The sequence below is a fragment of the Kryptolebias marmoratus genome, linkage group LG19 (genome assembly GCF_001649575.2).
Source record: "Kryptolebias marmoratus isolate JLee-2015 linkage group LG19, ASM164957v2, whole genome shotgun sequence".
NCBI classification, from domain to species: domain Eukaryota; kingdom Metazoa; phylum Chordata; class Actinopteri; order Cyprinodontiformes; family Rivulidae; genus Kryptolebias; species Kryptolebias marmoratus.
Genome location: NC_051448.1, coordinates 12945516 through 12969921, shown reverse-complemented (window position 1 = coordinate 12969921; position 24406 = coordinate 12945516). Strand labels below are relative to the sequence as shown.

The 24406-nt window shown below is 43.3% G+C and overlaps 2 protein-coding genes across 5 annotated transcripts; one reads left to right on the top strand and one right to left on the bottom strand.

The window, feature by feature from the left end:
- Positions 1-406: 406 nt before the first annotated feature.
- Positions 407-4662, bottom strand: gpatch2 (G patch domain containing 2; the record flags this gene model as incomplete). 3 transcript variants are annotated; one of them, XM_017435980.3, is given in 9 exon segments in its annotated part: positions 407-495; positions 671-735; positions 868-907; positions 1021-1141; positions 1378-1575; positions 1698-1762; positions 2862-3412; positions 3519-3762; positions 4529-4662. In XM_017435980.3, coding segments are annotated over 9 exon segments (1414 nt in total), but the record flags the coding sequence as incomplete, so codon positions are not given.
- Positions 4663-6742: 2080 nt separating this feature from the next.
- Positions 6743-23488, top strand: si:ch73-21k16.1 (phosphatidate phosphatase LPIN1). Of its 2 annotated transcripts, none has more exons than XM_017436008.3 (20): positions 6743-6945; positions 14789-14992; positions 15079-15174; positions 16332-16600; positions 16793-16906; positions 16999-17122; positions 17215-17509; positions 17715-17808; positions 18271-18455; positions 18556-18649; positions 18789-18858; positions 19363-19455; positions 19554-19615; positions 19707-19845; positions 19956-20104; positions 20965-21051; positions 21509-21661; positions 21754-21868; positions 21994-22097; positions 22180-23488. In XM_017436008.3, the coding sequence occupies exons 1-20, from the start codon at positions 6871-6873 to the stop codon at positions 22358-22360; spliced, it is 2703 nt and encodes a 900-aa protein (XP_017291497.1). In that variant the 5' UTR covers positions 6743-6870; the 3' UTR covers positions 22361-23488. The 2 variants fall into 2 exon arrangements, with proteins under 2 accessions (XP_017291497.1, XP_017291498.1); XM_017436009.3 differs by lacking the exon at positions 6743-6945 and adding an exon at positions 12086-12535.
- Positions 23489-24406: the final 918 nt, after the last annotated feature.

Here is a 24406-nt window from a genome sequence, read left to right as displayed (position 1 = left end):
TTATTCTTGTTTCACAGGTTTAACAGTGTCTGCATATTGGTGCAGAATTACTACGAACCACGACTGTCAGCCAGGCTGTGTAACAAATACACGCAGGAAGGCAGAGCACTTCAGTGTCCATTTTGGACAAACGTCATTTTGTCCTCTCTCCTCCAGGAAGTTCTCTTCACTCTCAGAGCCGAACTAATTACTGTTTTAATCCTCTCTTTATTTGCAAGCAGTGCTGAGTAAAGCTGCTCACTCTGGCTCTCCTGTCATTTAGAACCCCCCACCCCACCCGTTTGTTTGTATTTACATCAGTGTCAGAGTGAAGCAGATCTGGATCCACAAGGTTCAACCAAGAGGAGAACAAATCAGAGACAAGTATGCAAAAAAAATAAAGGAAGGTAAGGTGCAGAGCCAATACCTGGGGGTGCAGTGGTACCGAGGGGGGCTGCTTTTCGCCTCCGCTTGATGTCCCCTGTGCACAAAGAACCGAGGTGACCGCTGGTCTGTCTGCAAAACCAGACAGGTGACAAAAAAAAAAAAAAAAACATGTTGATCTCTTATCAGCACTGAAAGGACAACAACACAAACCATGTGACACCAACGACAAGAAAATGCTGCCAAGAAAGGAGCAAAGCTAAAAATCGTTAAATACATGGAGCCCCTGGTTGTAAGCTGTTCTGACCTGCTCGCCGTTTTCATTGAACAGGTCCTCCGATGGCCTCTGTCTGTGCGTGGGTCCCAGTGCAACTGGAGTGGCAAAGAGACAGAAAAACCTATTGTCTGAGGCACTTAGGAAGCAACACGAGCAATAAAACAACAAGCGCCACACTTGATCGACGCATAAAATGGAAGCTTGAACCTGTTTGAAACAAGACTCACCTGTCCGTGTTCTCTCCTCGAGCCGGAGCTAAACCAGGGCCTGGTGAAGACACGACAGGATGATTAAAGCACCTGCACTCACAAGAGCAGGCCACGAAGGAAACATACGAGAAGCGTGAAGACGGCAAACAAAACGCCGCCAGCAAAACTCACTCGTGTGAGTCCTGGGTTTGTCTGCTCAGCCTTTCGTTGAAGCCCGGACTGGAGCTTCCCTGCAGCCCCGCTTCAGACCCCGGCTGGTTCCCATGGAGACGACTCAACCTGGCCTGAAACCCTGGCAAACATCACCGGTTTACTGGCGAATAAACTCGAAAGATGATTTCTGAACTCATTTTATTTGTATCCAACACTTAAATGCAAGAGGGGCTTCAGTCTGGATTAGCTCTGTGTTTTTTTTTTAAATTTAGTGCAACAACTACAGCTGTCCAGAAGAGTGGTCCGTTATTAGCGCCTGTGTGAAGTGACTGCCCCCTACTGGCCAATAGTGAGACGCCAACTATGGCAGCTCACCTCTCTGTGCTCCAGGGCTCAAGAGCGGAAAGGATCCTGTGAGGATGCTGTTGAAGACGGGGTCGGCGAGGTCCAGCTCCTCCGACGCCGTCTCTCTCTCCCACCAGGGAACCACTCCCGCTATCCCACAGGCGCCGCCGGGCCCGGAGCCAGACCCCGGGTCCCCCTCGTAGAACCAGTCGCTCTGCTCGTCATCGCCTGAAACAAAAGTCAAGAAATACTTTTTTTTTATTTTAAACACACACAGAAAGACCCGTCTGAGACAATTTTTGGCAGAATTCTGTTCATTAAGGCAATTTCAGTCACGCCTGAGTACAAACCTTGCCTCCCCTCATCGTTGGTATACAGACCCCCGTCACTGCTGTTGCTCACACTGCTGGTCTCACTGGAAGGGAGACAAGAAAACCTAAATAGGTTAATAGTTTCAAGACTCAAAATTGGTCCAAAAATAGCTACAAACTGTCATCAACCAAAAACTAGTAAACCGATCAACATTAAGGCAAAGTTTTAGTACATTTTACATTTCAATGTGAAGGAATACGGGAGCATTTTTTTTTTAAATAGTGGAGTATGAGCATAGATGCGATGCCTTTTGTTTTTTCTACAAATCATTTATACATACACTTCCACAGACCGACACCTGCACCTAATCTTTCAGGTATTTTATCTTTCATTATATCTTTCATGTATTTGCCATTTACAATTGTAAACATTACGGATGTTAGAATTTCAGAATATAATTCATAGATTTTGATGAGACCTCACTTGAGCTTCGATATATGGGCTCAAATCACCAACTAGGACCTAAGCTGTGAGAAAGAGCACACTTCATTTCTGAATAAGCTTCATAATAAACAACTAATGTTATCCTGAACCATCAGTGGGCTTGACGAAAGCTAAACCTCCTCTTAGAGGTAACAAGTACAACAACGGGGTGACATTTCTGTGTGGCCTGTGGAGCCATTTTTTGAGGACGCAGCTGGATAAGTCTTTAAAAACAAGCTGCGCAAAACGTTTTCAGTGACTTTGCTGCATCAAGTTTTAACTAGGACTGATTCAGAATGGCTTCAGGCTGTGGTGTGATTTTGTTTTCAAGCTAATAGCTCATTATTTTAGTTAATTACAAGCAAAACAAAATGCAGACAGCCAGAGATCTTTTTGTTTCTTTGCGTGTTGAAGTATTTGTTATTCTGCTCCAAGTAAACTGGTTTTTATGGCTTACATGTGGTTTTAAAGAAGTAAACTAGAGAATCCATAATTGTAGATCTGCCTGACAAACTATTTTGAAACTGACAAAATTTAAATTCTCGAACGAACAAACAAAAAAGCTCTAATGACCCAAAACTTCTGCTCGTTTGATCACCAGTTCTACATCTTACCTGATGTCCTAAAGACTCAGAAGCACACTCAAGATAACAAGACAGGAGCAGAGGCAGAGAACTTGAACGCCACATGGAAAGATAAAAATAAAGTCAAACACTAACCACCTGTCACTCATGTCCTCATCTGAGCCCTTTTGCTCCTCCAGCTCCATCTTGTCCTTGGCCCCATCCACTGGAGGAGAGACGGGGTCTTCACTCTCAACCACCACGCCCTCATCTGCAGCCTCCACGCCCAGTCTGTGGATCCCCAGTTTCCTCTTCTTTATGCTGTTCTTCCCTCCCCCGGACCCCATCAGGCCGCCTCCACATAGCTCCAAGGCGCCCCTGCCTTCACCGGCACCCAGTCTGTGCGGCCTGCCGCCGACACGGGCTTTGGGGACAGGCGGGGGCCCGAGCATGATGGAGGAGTGGGGTTCTGGGTCTACGGGCGGGTCAACGGCCATGCGTTTGACCTTACGCCGCCGCCTGAGGCTGCGAGTTCCCTCTGCCGAGCCCAGGACAGCCAGGTCGTCTGGCCAAAACGGGCGTTTGCTTCGGCCCAGGTCGGCAGCATTAGGGGGTCGTCTTTTGGGGCCGAGCTGCTCATCGGAGTCGCTGTTGTCCCGGGCGTGGCTGTTGGCAGCAGAGACTCCTCCAGTGCCGGCACGGTAGTCCTGCGACAAATATCCCAGTAGTGGAAAAAAAACAAACAAACACATTGTGATGCAGCTGCTAAGAATAAGGAAGTTCTAGCCCGGCCATCCCTCCACCCGGCCTCACCTTGTGCTCCTCCACGCTGGACTCTGAGCCCTCGCTGAGGTGGCCCGCCTCCCACGGCGGATGTGGGTTGTCCGAGCGCCGCTTTCTCCCCCGCCGTTTCCGAGCCTGCCTCTTCAGCAGGCAGCCCACCGCCAGAGCGTGGTCTCCTCCGTCACCGAAGCCGCCGCGAGCAGCTTGTTCCGAGCTCTCCTCCAGCGCTGACACCAGGTCGTGGACCAGCTCGTCCATCGTCCGGCGAAAGTGCCTGTGATGAAGGGGATAAAAGGGGGGGGGGGGGGGGGGNATTACTACTTTATATATAAAAAACTAATATTCTACATGCTTAAACACAAGTCATTATGAATACTGGGCTTGTTTTGAATTTGCTATCATTAGTCAGTACATTTATAGACATGTAAATATCATGTTAGACTCTTATAGATGGGGAAAAAAAGACCAGAAACAGACCTCAATTCAAACACTCAAGATTTAACTGGCAGCTGTCAATATGAGCATTAGGGATTAGTCACATATTGCATTAAATGATTTTAATCTTGTAAAGCAAAGTTCCAGTGGCGACATTTCCAATACTCACGTTATTAAAGCTCTGAGATCTGAACTGAAAGCCCAGGAAATATGTTTTGAAACTGACAACTAGCGGCTGTTAGCTTAGAGAGCTAACGTTATTTCGCCAAGTAGCTCAGTTCTCTTCAACAAACGCCACATTGTGACGTCTCAATGATTAATTAGGTGCCGCTGAGCAACAACGTTAGACGTACTAACTGTTGCTGACATAAAACAAGTATGAAAACCGCGCAGACGTTCACAAAAACGCTCAGCCGCTAGCCTGTTAGCATAGCTTTTTTTTTTTTTTAGCTCTGGAGTCGGATGAACGAGAGTTCAGGAGACGTGAGCAACATGTCACGTCTCTGTGATTTCAAAGACCACCTACCAGCCAGTTCCCGCTTTGCCGATGGTTTTTAGATGACCTGCGCGGAACATTAAAGCCACCGAGTGCCAGGTATATTTACCCAGAAACAACAGACGAACGGGGAGACATCGCAGGCGACATGCTGACACAAAAGCTAACGTTCGGTTAGCTGGATCAATACGCCACCAGAGGACACCGTGAAGGCATCAGGATGACGGCTTCAGGTGCTGCGGGGGGAAATGGGACATTCGCAGTGTCGCGCGTACTGTAGCGACGATAGAAAGATTGGCTAAACTCTCAGTACTGAGGTGGACAAGATGTTTTAAATTAACTAGATACGTGGCAGAATGGACTTTAACAAATCTACGCTACTAACTTTACTTTGTCGTTATTCTTATTTTGAATACAGCAAGTGAAGGCACCGTTTTAGTCTCATCCGCATGTAATTACCGCTTCCAGACACTAGATGGCGGTGTAGTATAAACCTGTCCATGAACAATTTGCCCTTTATGGCTCATTTTAAAAAACTTTACATTGGACATAGCCTCATTACATTACAGCAACTATTACTGAAATGTAATTTTAGTAAAAATCTGTTTTCTGTAGCATCTGTTTGTTTGTCTGTGGGTAAGATTACTTAAAAAATTATAACAGGATTTTCATGAATTCTTCAGGAAACGTCAAACATGGTACAAGGAACAAGGAATTCAATTTTGGTGGTGACCTTGTCAAAGTTTAAGGTCACAGTTCAGCCCCATGCCGAGTTTAACATAGGAAAATTATGTTAAACTTGCACAGTTGGACAGCTCTTAAGTCAAGGGTGATCACAACTGATTTCAAAGTCATGGGATCAAATGTTAACATCACAGTTGACCTGGTGCTCTGCAACAGAGTAATGTAGGAATGTCAAACTGCATAGCTGGACGCCTCATGGGTCAAACATGATGCCTGTTGGTTTTAAGGCTCATGGGGTCAAAGGTCACAGGTAACCGCTTTGTTAAAAACTTCTCTGCTCCTACATGTGACCCTTTTGTTTTCTCCACCAAGGAAGTTCTGTTTTCGGTTGTGTCCGTTGGTTTGTCTGTCTGTCTGTTAGTAAAGATCAGGTAAAAACTAAAGAACAGATTTAGATGAAATTATCAGGAAATGTTGGGGTCATCACAAAAAAAACCAATAGATTCAATTTTGGTTTTGATCCAGATTATGATCCAGATCGCAGTATTTTGTAATCACGCTGTGGCCTTGGCAGAGGTTTGCGCTCTCTGAGTGGGTCTAGTTAAAAATGTATTTATTTATTTTGCCCAGGTTGAACTTTGTTGTCATGGTTCTAAAAAAGTTAATCACACATTTCAATGTGTTTTTGAAAAAAAGCAGAAGCTGATGGAGAAGTAGCCTCTGTTTGGGTATGGTGTTTTTATTTAAACCATTGTAAGAGCAATTTAGTGACAAAATGTAACAAAAATATGTTGATTTCTTTTGATACAACAAATTATTAAGAGAAAACCAGAAAGAACTGCACAACTCTTGGGATGTGTGTGTGTGTGTGTTTAAGTGTTTGTTGTTGTGTTTTTGAGCTGGGGTCAGGTTGGGTGGGGAGGTGGAAAATTTTCTTTATCCAAAGGGGGCTAGGCATGGAAAAGTTTGAGAACCACTGACTTAAAGTGATACTTCAGATCTTCTGAAGTGGAGTTTCGCTGAAAGGTTCTGAACAGATAATATCTTACCTGTTGCAGATGTTTGTTGAACGACCTTGCTCTGGAGCAACAGATGTTCATTCTGACTGGATTGACGAGCTAACGGCTAGTCTGAGCAGGGCCGAGCTTGACAAGGACTGCTGTTATCTTGTCAGTCTGGTCAGAATTAAACCCTTTTGTCCCCAAACTTGGGTTGCACAACGAGCTACCTTCAACAGGTAAGATATGAACTCTGAGTAACCAACATACTGTACCTGTGTGAAAACAGTGTTGCATTAATTGCAGCAGTTACTTGAAGGGTCTCTGTGTACCAGTGAGGCCAGGACGTTACCTCAGCAGGTGTCCTCATCAAGGGGGGGAGGAGGGTCACTGGAATTTCCAAAGTGGTTGGAAATTTACTCACTGAAGAGACTGTCAGGGGGCGTGTGGAGGTCTGGATTGATTGTCTAACTGGCGTGTGATCATGTAAGACCGAAGACATCCACCTAAATAAATATTCTGTCACAAGAACCCCGTCAAATGCCCGAGGAGTCAAAGGTTCCTGCGCATGACGACCACTCGAGGCTCAGGTTTCTAACGGTGGGGGCCCAGCTAAACTTAGCAAGACGCCGTTCACTCGCACTTGACCGTCAGACCCTCGTCGAGCTCGGAGAGCGAAGACGCACTTTCTAGGGCGGACCGGACTTGTGGCGTTTCTGCATTTCGCACACCTGCTGAGAGGCTTACGACCAGAGCATACGATGGAATCATGACATCAGCTGTGGATGAAGAGGAGGTAGATGAAGCTGCTCAGCAGGATTCCAACGACACCACCTGGAGCTGGGTATGTCACTTGTAAACTTGTAAATCAGTGTGTGTGTGTGTGTGTGTGTGTGTGTGTGTTGTGGTGGTGGTGTTGGTAGGTGTGTGTAGGGGGGGCATGGATAATTGAATGCTGACTCAGCATTCACTCTGTTGTTTTCGTTTTCTTTACGTTTTTCTTTTGCAATCTAACTACTTTTGCTTATTTTGTGCTGTTTTAGCTGTTCATATGTGAAAACGTTCAGCTCATCTGGGAGGTGGGTGCTGTGACTTTTGATTTTTGTAACATTTACTCTTTTCAAAATACGTAACCCTCCCGTGGCCTTCGGGTCAGACCGACCTGAAGTTACGAGGGCTTCAGCAGGGTTAACGTTATTTACAAATGTTTTTCCTGATAAAATGCAATCAGATCATTTGAATTAGCTTCAGCAGACTTCCTCTAATTTTGTCTTCTTATGCTACTTTTACCTTTTAGCTACCATTCGGCTACTTTTAGCTTTTAGCTAGACCTTTGGTACTTTTAACTTTTAGCTACTCGTCTGCTGCTTAGCTCTTTTTAAACTTTTAGCTTCTGGCTATCCTTTAAATACTTTTTTATCTAGTTCTTATTTTTTAGCTACCCTTTTGGTACTTTTAGCTTTTAGCTAGTGTTCGCCTTTTATTTTTAGCTTTAAGCTAGTATTGTGCTTCTTTTAGCTTAAGCAGCTCAGTGCATTTTTGCAGAAAAAAGTAATTTCTCCAGATGATGCATCAGTTTAGACCCAAGATAAGGTTTTAAAGTTCTGTAGCTGGTTTTGTAAGAGCGGTGTCAGTGTGTGTGTGTGTGTGTGTGTGTGACAGAGAGAGAGAGCGCAGCGGGGCGTGTTTACATAATCCCCCGTGTAAAACGACCTGCTGCAACTGAAACTTGGGACGGGGGCAGCGTGAGGTGAGGGGCCGGGCGGAGTGAAAGCTCGCAGGGATCAGGTGATCTCCTCAGTGGTGGCAGCAGAGGACTGTCGCAGCAAAACAACACATCTGTCACACATGACGACAATCTGCAGCTCTCACTGACTAAATAAAGCAGAAGCTGTGAATCATCTGAACCCAGATGTTTCCATCAAGAGAAAACATCATCATCATCATCATCATCAGCCTAAAAGATAGAGGAGGATTCTAATTTTTTTTTTTTTTAAATCATGAAACCTCTATCATGTTTAGGTTCATTTCAATGACTCCATCTTCATTTTTCTCCCTTTTTTTGGCAACATGAGTCCTCCCTGGTTTCACAGCTTTAATCTCTGAATCAAAGTTTCCATCAAGCCTCGTGATTTTCAGTTCAGGTCGTCAGCAGCTTCAGTTTCTTCCAAGCGTGTCCAAACATTACATTGTGTGTCTGTTAAAACGGGTTAGGGCTAGGGTTGTGCTTGTGCTGAGTCAAGCAAAACGACACATTAACAGAACAACAAATACTTGTTTATATGTTGCTTTTGACGGCTTTAAATCCAACTGGAAAGAATCTTGTACAACGAGGGTCCTTCATCCTCTCATTGCTTGCGTCGGATTAAAACAATACAAGCTGGAAATGCAACAACACAACATTTAGTCTGGAGAAGCATGTTTTGGCTGATTTATCCTTACACCTGTTCTAATTATATCTGAATCCAAACGGGCTCAAATGAAGAAGCTGTTCAACTCGTTTCTTGTGGACGGACGCTGGCAGTCATCGAGAACATGAAACTGTACATCGGCCGAGGGCAGAGCAGGTTCTTTCAAGGCCAGCAGCTGTGTGGCTCATGCATCCTTGGATCGCTGACTGACGCCAACCTAAAGAGGGACGTGAGGTCATCCCGGCGTACGCGGAGCTTTCCGGTAAACGGATTGTCACGTTAGTCGTCACGCTTCGTGGTTGAAAGACAGCCAGGGTGCTGAACACACTCATCTGTGGGGTTTAAGCCGTTTGAAATACTTGGAACGTTGCTGAAGAAGCCAAAACTGGTTGTCAGTGTCACAGGTTTGTGGAAGGCTTGTGATGAGCAGTTACTATCTTACCTGTTGTAGATGTAGCTCTTTGAACTACCTCAGTTCAAACTCTGTTTAAGCTCCTCCCGTCTCACAGTACTTCATGTGAAAGCCGTTTTATAAATAATCGCCATCAATTTAATATCATTAGGTTATTTTGGCAGAAGCATTATGCTATTTCTGCTGGTAGTTCCTCAGGCTGCACCGGACGTGCTACAGCTAGCTGCCGCTTCAGCTGTTTGGGCTTGCATTTAACCGAGTTCTACGTTAATAACCACGTAATGCGATGTAAAGGCTGTAAAGAGTGTTCACACAAAGTGCTCTGAAAATGATCAAAATAGAGTTATTTTAAGACGACAGTCATTCCTTTTGATCTTGATCTCACTGAGATTAGCTGTTAGCTCATCAATCTAAGTTTATCTTAGTTTAGTTTAGATTAGATTAGCTCAGTTAATTTCAGTTTATCTTAACTTAGTTTAGTTTAGCTTGATTAATTTTAGATTAGTTCAGTTCAGTTCAGTACAGTTTAGCTTATTTTAGCTAAGCTAAGTTTTTGACTTTTGAAAAAAAAAAAAAACATGTTACCTACACACACAAAAAAGTCCCATTTTCAGTTTTAGATGTACAGATAAAACAAAATAATACAAAAGCTTTGATAAACTACTTACCATACATGTTGCTTTAACAGACTGTAGGCTGAAACGTTGTCTCGGTTCACCTGTTTACTTTATACATTGTTTATGTAATAAAACCAATAACAAGCTCATAAATCCACCCCTTCATAAAACGACTCGTCTGACAAGAAAGTTTTATTGCAACTAAATGTGTAAAGTAGTAAAAATTCACAAAACACTTAAGGCACACATATACTCAACTGTGAGATTGTAAAAAGTTATAGACCATCCTAAATACTCAGCAGCCATCAGTCTGTGTCTGATTCTTTGTCCCAGTTTCTAATCAGGGCTCAGTCATAGTTTAGGCCAAAGATCTGCCTTCCTTCTTCTTCTGGTATTTAATCTATGGACGCCTTCACGGTCTGGAAAAAAAGAGTTAAACATCGTGCGAGTCAACATACTATCACCCTGCGTAAACAGGCAGAGGAGGCTACATGTGAGCTTGTTGTAACATGTGGCCCGTTCTGCATTTGCCTGGAGGACTTAACATGGAGGGAGAAAATTTGCAGAGATTCTGGATTTATTCCAGCTTTGAACACACACACACACACACACAGAGTAAAAGCAGCTTTGGCAATAATGTGTCAGTGCAGACATGATTTTTTTTCACGTATGATGCTGTATCCTTTCAGTGAAACTGGGGAGTGTTTGCTTCTGTGTGCAGCGGAGAAGCCTGTTCCTTACAAGAACTGTCTGATTTTCAAAGTGTTGAGTAACGCAGAGCTGAAACCACCAGCCAGCCACTTCCTCTCTGCACAGACTCACAGAAGGGTCCCAAACATCGCCTGTGCTGCAAGGCAGGGCTGTGATTGGTCAGGAAGATCACCTCACTGCAGCACACTCACTGGGTGACTTTAAACTTTACCAAGTATGGCAGGCCGTTGTAACATATAATCAAACGCACCTCTCTCCACTTTTTGAGACATTCTCTCTAGTCTAAATGACTATTCTTATCAGGACGGAATTTAAAAATCAAATGTACAAAAACTAAAAAGCATTCACACTACTATTTTTTAAAAAATGTTTTCATAATTTAAATATCAGCTACTCTCAATGGCTTTTTAAGTTTTTAAAATTATGGTAAAAATTAAATGTAGTACTGTATGTGTGTGTGTAAATACAAATGTTTGATAAAAATAACTTATCCCCTCACCAATCCCTCCAAAAACGACTGGAAAAAGCATACCCGATTTTAAATTAGATGTGGTTCATAAACCCTACAGAGTATATACAACAGCTTGATAAAAGTAGCAATCTAAAGTTGTTTTTTTTTTTACCTCTAAAGTAACCATATATAGTATGTAGTTAGTACTTAGAGAATATTGGCTCTGGAGAGACCGTAGCTCAAAGCAGTTCATCAAAAGAGGTTTCAATCAGAAGGGGAGGGCCTACACGGCCATTTTTACTCTGTGATATTTAATGGTGGAAAAACATAGCGTTTCGAAGTTAACATAAATCAAAAGAATTTCTTAAAAGGTGTTTTTCTTCAGAGTCTCACATTTTAAGAAATTCACACAAACTTTAAATGAATAATAAAAGACTGAAAGAATTACTGCGGTCGCTTTGGCCTTTTCCGTGAACACTCTGAAGTGAGACATATCAAGAGCCAAACAGGAATGCCAACAAGAAAGTAAACATCAAATACGGACAGTGTGTGGGTGAAATGGTTCAGTGCGTCGCAATTAATTGTGCAAATGGACCTGAAACTACAATAGCTGTTTCATTCTTCAGCTTCCCATTGATCTCAAGCCTATGGCTATCTTGACTGCCACCTTCAGCCTCCAGCTGTCCGGATGGGAAACTCCTTGCAGGCTGTGTGACATCTTTGTAAAGCTCGGAGGGTCCCTCTTGTGAAATGTGGAACTCCAGGTCCCGGCAGCATCACACCTGACAAAAATAAATAAATAAAAGCGTATTCCTGTTAACAAACCTTGCTGCTTCTTCTTTCATTTTCCCTGATAAACACTGTGTCATTAACCCCTTCAGCGTCCTACAGCAGCCTACCACAGCTGCCCGTGGCGTTGATGACATCACCAACCAAGGACGGTCACATCACCCACACAGTTACCCCACTTTGGAATTTCGACACAAAAACTCTTACAAACAAGTCATTAACGTTTTAAAATCAGAGAAATGGACAACTGGATTGTTTTATGATAGTGTTTAACTGAAGTAAAACATGGAAACTCATTATTTTTATATTTGATTTAATTTTAAATCAAATATTTTAAGTTTTAATTTTAACTTTAAATCTTTGAACATACAAGGCTCTGTATCAAATCTACAGAGTCTGCAGGAACAAAAATGAAGTTGTTGCACCAATCAGCACTGGATTAAGTGTTGTTTTATGCCATTTTAGTAATTCACATGAATAGACAAATAACCTGAACGCATGAAGTTAAGTCTAAAAGTAGGCTGATTATATGATATACCTGCTTGCCATACTGGAAGCTCCGCTTTATGCCACTCCAGTAGCTGCAAACTGCTTTAATGTTATCAGAAGAAGAAGCCTTTTAATGCGCTTTTTAGTTTACGTGGAGTACAAAACAATTGTGTTCATATTTTATTTATTTTTTTTGTTTGCTTTCTGTGACCTGAACAAAAAAAAACTACCTGCTCCAGATGACGCGGTTGTAACATCAAGTCGCGCCACGGCGGCGGATAAAACGGGAGGGTTCGGCGAGTCCTCAAGCTCGACGCTGATTGGTCAGAAAGCCCGGTGACGTCACCCTCCTAAAAAGTCCCCGTGAGAGGAGTGCAGAAGATAAACAGAGAGGAAGAAAGGAGCCTGGCTTTCGCCTAAATGGTTCCTCTCTGGGTGACCAAAAAAAATAAAGGAGATTTTTATTTTTATTTTTATTTTGAATTTTTATAAAACGAACAGCTGGGTTAACTTCTGCCCCCCTGTGTTGTTGGTGTTAAAGTCAGCCTGAACAGGTATGTACTGTAGGTGATTTATTTAATGTGTTACTTGACTTTTTCCTAAGGTTAAGATGATTAAAACTCAGTTATCAGCAGCATAAACATGACTCAGCTGCATCCAGCACTGGATTTTATTTGTTTATTTGTTTTCTTGTGTCAGGCACATGCATTCTTATGTTTTCTCAATTTCATTTAATTTTTGTTTCCTTTTCTACGCTGGGGAGGCTTTTTATCCCCTGAAATAATAAGAAGTTTACCTTTCAGAGGCTCATCTTTGTGCTGTGATACGCGACTGGTGTGTTAAAAAAAAACCCAACAGACTCAGCCCATTGATCACCTGCTGAGTGATTCTGTCACATTCCAGCTAAACTGCAACTTGTAAACTCATTAAATCCATCAATTGTTTAATATCAGTCACAAGTTCAGCTTGAGTGGAAGTCAGGTCCCTGATTTTATCCTCTCCGTCTCTTGTTTTTGAAGCTAGAAGCCGAGGAGTGTGCTTTGAGACACCCTTCCTCTTTTTTTTTTTTCTTTGAAAGTCTCTGACAAGACAGGCTATTTTTGGATGGAGCTGCTCAGCACCACGTAGCTACAGTCAGCAGTTAAAGCCTTGCAAACATCAGCTGCGAGGGAATGATGTAAGTCAGTGCTTGCATGGAAAATTAAGGGATACCTTTGAGGAGGCAGCATGGTTCTTTAGACTGATGTGCTGGTTTGAGATCCCTTCAGGAGGGCCTCTTTTTTTGGGGGGGGGCTCAATCCAGCGATAGATGGAAGACGTCCGTTGGCATGTTTCCATCTGTTTCCTCTGGCGCTGCAATCATTCAGAGACCTGCTGCCAAATGAGTCAAGGTCAGCCCTCCTCGTCTGTTAATGACCAACTTTAGAGGCGCTTGTTGGTTCTGTCACCAAACACCGACTGATCTAATCGGCATCTGGTGCAGGGAAATATAACTCAGACGTGCCCGATGTAACTGATTTCCTTTCTTTGCCTCGCCTGGCGTTCATAACGCTCATTTGAACATGCAAATTGCATCCAAATTGTCTGGAAAAGCAGCCCAATTTTAGCTATCTGCTTGATATTTAATATTTGTTTTAGGAAGGACCTCTAAACCCTCACGGTTGGGTTTAAAAGATCGTTTATTGAGGCTATGTTCTCTCTTTTTAAAGAACAGAAACTGATTTTGTATTCTGGGGCTCTTGCTGTCTTGATGCTGCAGTTTCAGCTCGGCTAATATAAGACACGGAAGGCCGTGATTTTACAGACACTTGAGAAGTACAGACCGGTTCAACTTAAGTCTGCAAAACAGTTGGATTGGATTTCCAGACTAATGAGAAAGAGGAGATGGAGGTGAAAATAGGTCCCCCTGTATGTGGGGCGCAGTGTTGAGCTAGAGCTCATAACCATTAGTTTTAAATTCACCTTTTATTGTTTACCAGTAATCTCCTTGAGACAGTAGATCTCATTCCCAGTAGAGACCCGGTATCAAAGTAGTTACAAACAAACATAATGCGCTCAAAAAACAACAACTTATAAACCCCAGGTTCAAATTAGGTTTGAATATAAAACATAAAAGGAAGGTTTTCCTGAAATAAAACATTGAAATATTTATAGGAAGACACAAGTTTATTCCAGGTGCTTTGTCTGAATGTACTAGTAGCAAGAACTGCTCAATTTTTTTTTTTTTTTTCAGACAACATGCCCTTAGTTTTGTCAGCATTTAGTAGTGGTTTGACATGGTCACAAATGTAGCTTATTAACACCAAATGATCAAAAACCGGGCTAAAGGTGCAAAAATAAACACTGTGTCATCGGCATAGAGATGTAAGCTGCATCAGTAACATTAGAGCCTATGGTGTGAATATAAAGAGAGCAGGTCCTAAAATGGAGCCTTGAGGCACACCTTTTGTGACATCCAAATGAGTGGAAGACCACTGAAGTGGACACACTGCTTATGGCCAGAAAGATTATTGAAAACCAGCCAATAGTTCAGTCTGAAATTAAGATGCCAAGATCTCCAGTTTTAACCGCTTCAGACTAATCTATAAAAAGAGCAGATCAATAGTCTTTGGGATCCAGGATTAATAAAACTTCAGTGGAAGCAGACAGTGTCATATGGTGTCCTTCATTTTGTTTTTTACAAGTTTTCTAAACACCTCGGACAGGACGTAGAGTGTAGAAAACGTCTGATAATTATTTAGTTGCGTTGTCGCCACCTTTGATTAACTCCAAATCGATTATCTCATTCCCGCTGCTCGCCTGAGCAGACCCTTCAGACCATGAACTACGTGGGCCAGCTGGCAGGTCAGGTGCTCGTCCAGGTCAAGGAGCTGTACCGAGGCCTCAACCCCGCAACCCTCTCCGGCTGCATCGACGTCATCGTGGTGAGGCAGCCCGATGGCTCGCTGCGGTGCTCGCCCTTCCACGTGCGCTTCGGGAAAATGGGCGTCCTGCGATCCCGAGAGAAAGTGGTAAGGTTTTTAAAGAGCAGCGTAAGAACTAAGTTTAAAAGCTCTGCGTATTAAACCTCCTAACCCTTCTCTTCTGCCTTCTGCAGGTGGACATAGAGATCAACGGCGAACCGGTGGCTCTTCACATGAAGCTCGGGGACAACGGAGAGGCGTTCTTCGTGAAGGAAACGGAGAACGATCAGGTATTGACAGTCATTCTGTTCACATGATTACTGGAACATAACGAACCGTTTCAGGTATGTCTGCGGTGACCTGAATGTCTGCAATTTAAAAGAAAACAACTCAAACTCCACCCCTCCAGACACGCCCTTTCAGAAGTATTATTCGCGCCTTCTCCCTTTTGACATTAATGGCACTTTAAACTGGGTCAGGCTGTGTACAGAGTTGGCACAACAGCCTGGAATTAGTTTTCCTTTCCTTTTTGAACAGCCTGCTTGTGTTTACCAGTGAGCGCTATGGAGGAAGTATTTATTAACCCAGATACTCTGCATGCCGGTAGGTTAAATACTGCAGCCGTACAGCTGGGTCACAAACCTGAAAAGTTCTTGCCTTTTGGGGTTTCCAGGACTTTTTATTGCACGTTAAAGGAGCCATGTGCTTTGACAGTAAAATGTTGTTTTTTTTTCACCCGTCTGCCCTCATGAAGTTGTGTCCAGCCAAAAGTAATAAACAAGCAGTAAAGCACTGAGGCTTTCGGGGGCAGGCTCTAACAAGAGAAGCGGGTGATTTACTTTCCCCAGGGTGGTGTCGGATTCCCAGGCTTTGGAAGAGCAAGGGGTTGTTGAGGGGGTGGGGGTGGGTGGGGGGAGTATTGTGCCTCTGAATTCCTTTTTTTTTTTGGCACGAGGAAGAAAAACGTGAGGCGGTATTGTCAAGCCACAAATCAGATGAGATGGTTAAACATTAGCTTCCCTTTTTCCCTTTTTTTGTTCCACGTGTCCACACACATTTAGGTCCAGCTTCACGGGGAGGAAATATTCCTGGAAAACATTTTCCTTTCCTAGAAGTGCAGCCAGTGAGAGGGGCTATGCAAAACAGAGGGGGGAAAAAAAAGGGATTTTGTTTTGGACTAAATGTGTTTTTGTGTGCACAATCCGGATAACCAACCGCAAAGTTAACAGTTTAAGTTTTGCATCCAGTCAAAATGCTCCTTCTTCATTTAAACTTACTTTGAACGAGATTTTTGCATAGAAAGTTTTATTTTTTTCCCCACAGCTTTTAAATGATCTCACACTTTTGCCTCACGTTCTGTGCTTTATAGTCTTCTTTGCTTGATGTGCATCACAAAAAATTCACAACTAAACATACATTATCCCACTGGTTTTTCTGCTCCACGCAGGAAGTTGTTCCCTCCCACTTGGCCACCTCTCCCATCTTGTCGGATGGGGCCGTTTTGATGAGCTCCCCCCTGTTGGGGAAGAACTCCAGGCCTCCCATGACCTTGGGCTCCCTAGGGAGCAGTGGAGAGAGCAAGAAGAGGAGGAAGAGGAGGAGGAAGAGTCGGGCAGACAGCTCAAGGAGGGAGGAGATTGGCGACTACTCGGCGGATGAAGACATGTTCTCCATCGACATGAGCTCGGATGAAGAGGGGGAACTGGAGAGCAACAGGTAGGAAGGAGGGAGAGCATTAAATGAATCAAAATTAAGGAAAATTATTCAGAAAGTGTGAAGAAATGAGGATGTGCCTGACTAAACTCAAGAATGGCCTGTTTCTTTTTGTTATGAAGGTTTCTACAAAACATATGAGAAAAAAAGTCAAATGTCAACTACAGACTTCACCCGTGTGCGTGTCCGTTTCAGGTCTTCCTCTCGAGATATTCTGGGAGACGAGACTGCAGCTGCTTCCGGTGGCGGTTCTTTCAAACCGGGAGGCGTCTACGCTCGTTCAGATGGAGAGTGGAGCCCGGTCCAGAGGTGCTTCGCTCGTAACGAGATCCACTCGTGCTGAAACATTGGATGTTTGATTTTTATTGCGTCATTTTTTTTTTTATTCCTCCCACCCTCAGCCCTGGCAACTCCCGCCCCACCTCACCGAAGAGCGACTTGGAACTGATCGCTAACCTGTCGGACGCAGACAGCCAGAAACCAGCCATGCTCTGGGAGTGGGGGGAGCTGCCGCAGGCCGCCACGGTACGGGACAGTAACATCCGCCATTAACGCACCTGAGAAGCTCCACTGTTTAAGAGTTTCTCATTTCGCACGCATCTTCTCCGCTTTTTCAGCCTTCTTTCCTCCCTCTGAAGTCCAGCCCTCAGCCTGTTCGTCATGTATCCATCCCTGTCGCTGAGAACACACACTTCCGTGTGATCCCTCACGAGATGCCCTCAGAAAAACCTGGAGCCTGCTCCGAAATGCCAGAGGAGGAGATGGCGACCAAAGAGGAAACAGCGAGGATGGAGTCCGAGTCCGTGGAGCTGAAAACTGAAATGGTAACCTCGGAGACGCAGACGGTGGAGGACATGGAGGAGACGGCGCCTCGTCTGCTTGGGAAGACAGACTCCCCATCTAAGAGAAAAGGTAAAGGTCTCTGTTCGCCTGTAAAAGGGAAGCTCCCCTGATGAAATAATGAAAGTAATCGTGAGAAGAGTGAGTCGGGAAGTTCCAAAGAGGCAGAAGTCTTTCATCATTCCCGTCAAAAAAAAATTATATTTTTATAGATAATCGAAAGAACAGCTCAAATATCGGAAACCTGAGAGTTAATTTTTTCTTTTTTCTGCTGCAGACAAAAGGAGCCGCCATCTTGGTTCTGATGGAATTTACCTGGATGATATTACAGATCTGGAGCCCGAGGTGGCAGCGCTGTATTTTCCTAAAAGGTATGTGAACGGACACAGGCAAACAGATCCTCTGTGTTAAGGATAAGGCTGCACAATGTTTGGAACGCCTGTAATTGCAATAGCACATTTAAAACATCAAAGTAAAACGTTGGGGCTTAAGCAGGGATTTAGAAGCCTGAGCTGTGTGCATATTTAAAGGGGAGACTGATCCAAAGGTTTGGAGCAGCGGCTGCTTAAAGCCTGATCACCTTCAGATTTGAATCTGGATCTTAGGACCTCTAGGAGAAACTGGCTGGTTGGTCGGAGTCCTCTTCCTGGTGTGTAGAGGTTAAAAAGACCAGATAAATATGGTGGGGCAACAGCATTTAGAGCTTTAGAAGTTAATAATTAAATGAACTACTATCATCTAAGTCGGCTGTGAGAGTTTTAGGGAAATGGTGAGTCTCATAAGAGAATCGCAGTTTAATATGGTTATTAGAAACCCACCATTTTCCCCTGCAGTGACAGCGGTTCCACTTTGAGAAGCATCTCCGACCCGGGGCCCCACAGCACCAGTCAGTCGCCGCAGTCCGTAAGCTCGGGAGCGGACAGCGGCGTGGACAGCTACTGCGACCCCATGTCTGACCTTCCGTCCATCGCCATCTCCCTGTGTGGGGGGCTCACCGACAACAAGGAGATCACCGCAGGTACGCTGACAGGACACGCGGGACAGCTCTCGGATGTGGCGCAAAGCTTGGCAACTTGACGTATGTGTGTGTGTTTGTGTTTCTTTTTTTTTTTTTATAGAGCAGTTTTACGATAAGATCATCTCATATCAGCAGTTTACAGAAAACCCCTCCGTCATCGACGACCCCAACTTAGTTGTGAAAATTGGCTCAAAGTAAGGCATTCATAAAACACGTCATGATGACAATATTTACATAATTCCTCATCCTAATATAAAGTGATTCGCAACGAAAATGTGTCTTTGATTGCGATCCTTTACCGAATCTGATTTATGTTTGTGTTATTTCCCTCAGGTACTGTAACTGGAGCACCGCGGCTCCACTTGTGCTTGCTATGCAAGTCTTCCAGAAACCCCTGCCAAAGGTAAAGGGTGATGGCACACACACACACACACACAGATACTAATGACTCAGTGAGCTCATTGTATTACATGTTTACCATGCCCCGTTCTGACAGGAAGTGGTACTGCATCATGTCTTATGACAAAATGTAAACACTATCCTCCTCTGTGTCTTTTTCCTCTTTTTTCCGTCACTTTTCCCTCGTTAAATAATTAGCCCTCTTGCCTTACTTATTTACACTCAGCCTTAAAGTTCCTGCTTTGCTGTCTGACTGGTGTCCTGAGCTACAGCTCTGTACGTCAGAAAAGACAATGCTCCATAAGTTTATCTTACTTTTCTGATCTTACAACCATTTTTTTCTCCTGCCTGCCTCATCCTCTCACTCGACCTCTTTAGTTTTACCATTCCACTGGAGACTCAGTTCTGTATTGTAGTTGATTTATAGTCTTGTTTGGCTTTATTTATTTATTTTTTTTAAGTTTTGTTAATGGCGTCTGTGTTGTGGGTTGTACGTGCTCCTCTTCAGGGCACGATGGAGAAGATTATGAAGGAGAAGATGCCCAAGAAAGGAGGGAGGTGGTGGTTCTCCTGGAGGGGCAGAAACAACAGCGTCAAACCCGTAGGTTCTGCCAAACGCTTTTTCCTTAATCATTGCTGCTTTGTTTTGCACACGCAGTTCTCAGATTTGTATTTATTTGACATTTTCTCTCCTTGTAGGATTCGGCTGCCGAGCACGGAGCTTGTGATCCTGTCGAACAGGCCGGGATCATGACAAACAGGTCGGAAATTTTATCCTAATGCATTCTTTATTGCTAGATTTATAAGCTTATTTGATTATTAAACGTATTTTGTTGACCTGTCCGAGTGCAGACATAAAGAGGAGTCCTCTTCGAGTGATGAAGACCACCTTGCAGCCAAGCAGAGCTCTCCGATCCTCCAGTCCGAGCCTGGACTCCCATCAGGAGGCGTCTCTTATAAGAAAACACTCCGCCTGACCTCGGAGCAGCTGGTGAGGACACAAGGATGGAGCTCTGTATTTTTCTCCCCGTGCGTTGTTTTAATGCATTTTCTTTCTCTCTCTACCTCCCCCCTGCCCCCTTCTCACTCTCACACCTGCAGCTGTCTCTCCAGCTGCAGGACGGCCCGAACGACGTCGTGTTCAGCGTGACCACTCAGTATCAGGGAACCTGTCGTTGTCAGGGAACCATCTACCTCTGGAACTGGGACGACAAGATCATCATCTCTGACATCGATGGAACCATCACCAGGTGTGGGATCCTCGTGTTTACTTTCAGAGCTCAACAACTGACAGCAGATACCTCCCACCCCTGCACCTACCCCTAACTAACAAACTATTTCAAATAATCCAGCCCTGCCAGCCAGTCAGACTGACTTTTTTTTCAGTTTAAGGAAATAAAGGACCTCTCCAATCCAGCTTGTATTTGTAGGTGGAGATTTCCAGTTTGCAGCATTAACCTCCTGGTCAGCAGAGTTGTGAAAGATATGAAGTCCTTTTTAGCAGGAGAGAGAGTAAGAGAAGTCGGCCACACCCTGAACAAGGCAGCTGAGGAATTAGGAGTGATACTCTCTCAGTTACATTAGACAACTTTAGAGAAAATGTCAGACCAGAACCTCTTCACAGAGCTCCAAAACGTGTGTGAGGAAATGTCAGGTATTTTTGCAAGCCTGGCTTCAGTGTAGTGAGCTCGGCATTGCATGAAACTGTGCCTGGCACAGACTGAAGATCTGTGTAAAACCTGCCCCCACACATCATCCCAAATCAACAAGTCTTGGTTTCCGTACAGTTTTAAAACAAAGTGGATTTAAATGTTGATCCAGCGTCATCTTTATGCTGTGCGCCACTCGGACCTAAAGGACTTGGGTAGTTCCATATGATAAAATAATCACAAGTTTAATTTGTTTCCCACTTTTCCCCTGCAAGAATATGAGTCTGTTTGTAATTCTGTTTGAAGATTAAACATCCAGAGTCACTGAGCGCACTGACATTTATTATTAATAATCTGTCCTCTAATCTGTCAACCTTAGCTGCACGTTCCATGTTAAGCTCTTGTAACGTCGTTTATTATTACTTTTACATTAAAACTCGCCTGTTTTTGTCTGTCTCCAGGTCAGACACTTTGGGTCACATCCTGCCCACTCTCGGGAAAGATTGGACACATCAGGGAATTGCTCACCTCTACCACAAAGTCAGCCAGTAAGCACGATTTAATATTTAAACCATACAGTCACAATGGAAATTATAATAAACATATACATGCAAATTACCCAAAACATTTGACATTTTGAAAAAATGGGCAAAATCAAAGTCGTTTTCTCTTCCAAGCATATAAATAAATGACTAAAACTTCTTATTTGAAAAGAAAAAATTGAGTTTGCCCAAACTTCATTGCTTGCTTCATTGAGTTCATTTAAAATAAAACTAGATTTTACATTGTAAATTAAATTCAATAATTCCCAGATGTCCTGCCCCTGAGCTGTTAACTTTCAGTCGCTGTGGTCCCCTGAGCAATTTAGTTGAATAGCCCTTGTTTGGATTTCCATTGGAGGATGTCTTTAAAAGTGGGAACAAATATAAAAACATCATTTTGTTTTGACCTCAAGCTGTTGCGCGGTACTTTTATTGTGGATTAATCTCTCTGCTTCTCTGTCAGAAACGGCTACAAGCTCCTGTATTGTTCAGCTCGAGCGATCGGCATGGCCGACATGACCAGAGGCTACCTCAGCTGGGTCAACGAGAGAGGCACCATGCTGCCTATGGGCCCCGTCCTCCTGAGCCCGAGCAGCCTCTTCTCAGCTCTGCATCGGTACGTCCAACCCACGCAAAAGGCTGGTTTTTATTCTGAATAAACACCATGAGAAACTGTGATCGTATTGATTTTGTGTGTGTGTTTGATAGGGAGGTGATTGAGAAGAAGCCGGAGAAGTTTAAGGTGGAGTGCCTCACAGACATCAAGCACCTCTTCTATCCGAACACACAGCCTTTCTACGCAGCGTTTGGCAACAGAAAGACGGTACAGGCTCATCGTGTACAACCGATTACATTTGATGCTTTGAACAAAAGCTGGTTTGAGTGATAAATGATTAAAACTGACCTCGAATGGACCTGCGTTGTTTAATCTAAGTCTCTTATCCACAGGACGTATATTCATATAAAGAAGTAGGCGTGCCACTGAACAGGATTTTTACGGTGAACCCTAAAGGGGAGCTGGTGCAGGAGCACGCCAAGACCAACATCTCGTCGTAAGTTTTCTTCATTCAAAGACGATTTTCCTGATTTGAGACACCTTTCACCGCAGCAACCGCTTCCCCCCGCCTGCTTTAGTTACGTCCGTCTGGGCGAGGTGGTGGACCACGTGTTTCCCCTCAAAGCCCGGTCCTCTTCCTCCGACTTCCCCTGCTCGGACACCTACAGCCACTTCACCTTCTGGAGGGAGCAGTTCCCCCGGGTGGACGATCAGGAAACGACACCTCCGCCTCCGCAGATTCCCGGCTCCAGCAGCTGATTAAGCCTCCCTCGAAGCTGCCAAGCTTCCTCTGACTGACTGACGGACGGAGCGCCTGAAATGTAGCAGCGATTTAGTCACAAGCGAGACGTATTGTTGTAAATTCTTGAAGCACTTTTCTTTTTTGTATCCTGCAGAGCGGAAAGTTGAACAATCTGCCATGATTAGTCTTAAGGACGGGAAGGCGATACAAGCACTTTTGTTAAAGAACTAGATGTGTATATTTTGAAGAATAAAGTTATTTATTCGGGCAGCTTAGTGCGGAGCGACGTTACTTTAGCGGACGAATTGAAGTTGAATTTAGCAGCGACGTTTGCTTTTATTTAGACCGTTTAAACTGTGTGATATGTGTTCAGCCGAGCTGCGAGTACTTGAGCGACTTACTCAAAGCTGTGCCAAACATTCAATGTGAATCATTTTATCTTACTCTAAACGTCCTCAATCAGCACAGAAATGCATTTCTTAACTGTCCATAGATGTGTGCAAGACTTTGGTGGTGTTTGCAGGAAATCAGTCATGACAATATTAGCATTTTAGTACATTGAAATCTTTTAAAGTGCGGTGAAATAATAACTATTAGCTATTAGCTTTATTAGTCAGTTTGTAGAAAAGAACACTTAGTAGACCCATTAGCTTCCTTTAAGATTATCTTAATTTGTGAAATGAATTTATTTTTTTATTCAAAACACGGTGTGCGTGAGTTCCAGTGCATGGTACAAAATACACTCATCACTGTAGCATCTGAAAGTTTTTATCAGTTTTACCATTTGCTTTTAAAGGACAATCAGTCACAGTATTAACAGGAATGTTTCTGTCTTTGTGGTAAACGCTGAAAATGGATCCTTGGTTCTTAAAACGCTGCAGACAGTGTATCGGTAGATCAGCAGGGATCATTAAGGTCTCTTGCTTATTGCATGAGTTGAGTACTAGCAGCTGAATTTTCACGATGTTAAGCCTTCAGTATTGTTTAGGAGAGAGGATATGTTACATGAAATCTGTTATTCTTTCCATGAAAGAGCTAAAACAGCCTGAAATAATGTTATCTTGGCCGTTACTGTGAATGTGTTTTGTTATTTGTTCCTCATCGACCAGTTTAATAATAAAGTGGTCCCATTAAACTCAGTGAAACTGTTGTAATGTTCTTCTGTCCTCAGCTTTACTTTTCAGAACAACTGAACCCCCGCATCATCACAAGCAGCAGCAGGTGAACGGGAAATAATGTGCCACTTCAACTCAAATAAGGTTAATTCTTGTTCTTAAAACTGAAAAATACACATATATTTGCGAATTAAGTGCCATTTCTGCAGCTGCTGTGAAGCTTTTGTTGAGTTCCAGTAAAACATGTCAGTTGTTTTAAGTTTCTGTACGCTCTTTATTGTCCTCCAGCTACAATACGGCAGGATAAAAGCTGTCTCCTGTCAAAATAAAGGCATTCAAATAAAAATAGAAAAATACAAAACAGGATAAAGAGAATACTAAAGTTATAAAGTCTAACAGGTACAGTTCATACATTAAAATGTAGGCATTTTCTTTGTAATCTAGTTTCACCTCTTTATATGAAGTAAATGTAGTGTACTTTGTATTTAAAGCCAAAGTCCACACAAAAATTTAGAAAGCATGAACAAACCCACCCTATTTCAAATATTCAGGGCAGGGGTGCCTCCAGAAAATTTTAAAAAGCTGCTGATTTGAGAGCTACTGATAATCTTGGAGTGGAACGCCAAAACCAAACCAAAAGCTGTAACAGAATCTCATTCTTTTTGTTTTACTTTTGTTTCTTTCACTTTATGCTGTGATGAAAGTAAATGAATCACTTTCTGGCAAAGGACTACTTCATTGTATTCTACAGCTTAAAAATAATAATAATATTTTAGAACAGCATTGTCACTACTCAACTTACTGAAACCTGTCATCGTCTTTTTACATAAATATTTAAATAAAAATTAATAAAAAATGCACACAACTTTCTGAGATCCTGCATTTAAAGGACTATGCTTCCTCGAACAAGTTAGGATAGGTCTGTGGGCTGTTCAAAACATGTTCATT

Coding starts and splice junctions, on each gene's coding strand:
- si:ch73-21k16.1 (XM_017436008.3), top strand. CDS start 6,871: ATGACATCAGCTGTGGATGAAGAGGAGGTAGATGAAGCTGCTCAGCAG. Junction 19,456..19,553: donor GAAACAACAGCGTCAAACCC/GTAGGTTCTGCC, acceptor CTCTCCTTGTAG/GATTCGGCTGCCGAGCACGG. Junction 21,869..21,993: donor CGTTTGGCAACAGAAAGACG/GTACAGGCTCAT, acceptor TCTTATCCACAG/GACGTATATTCATATAAAGA.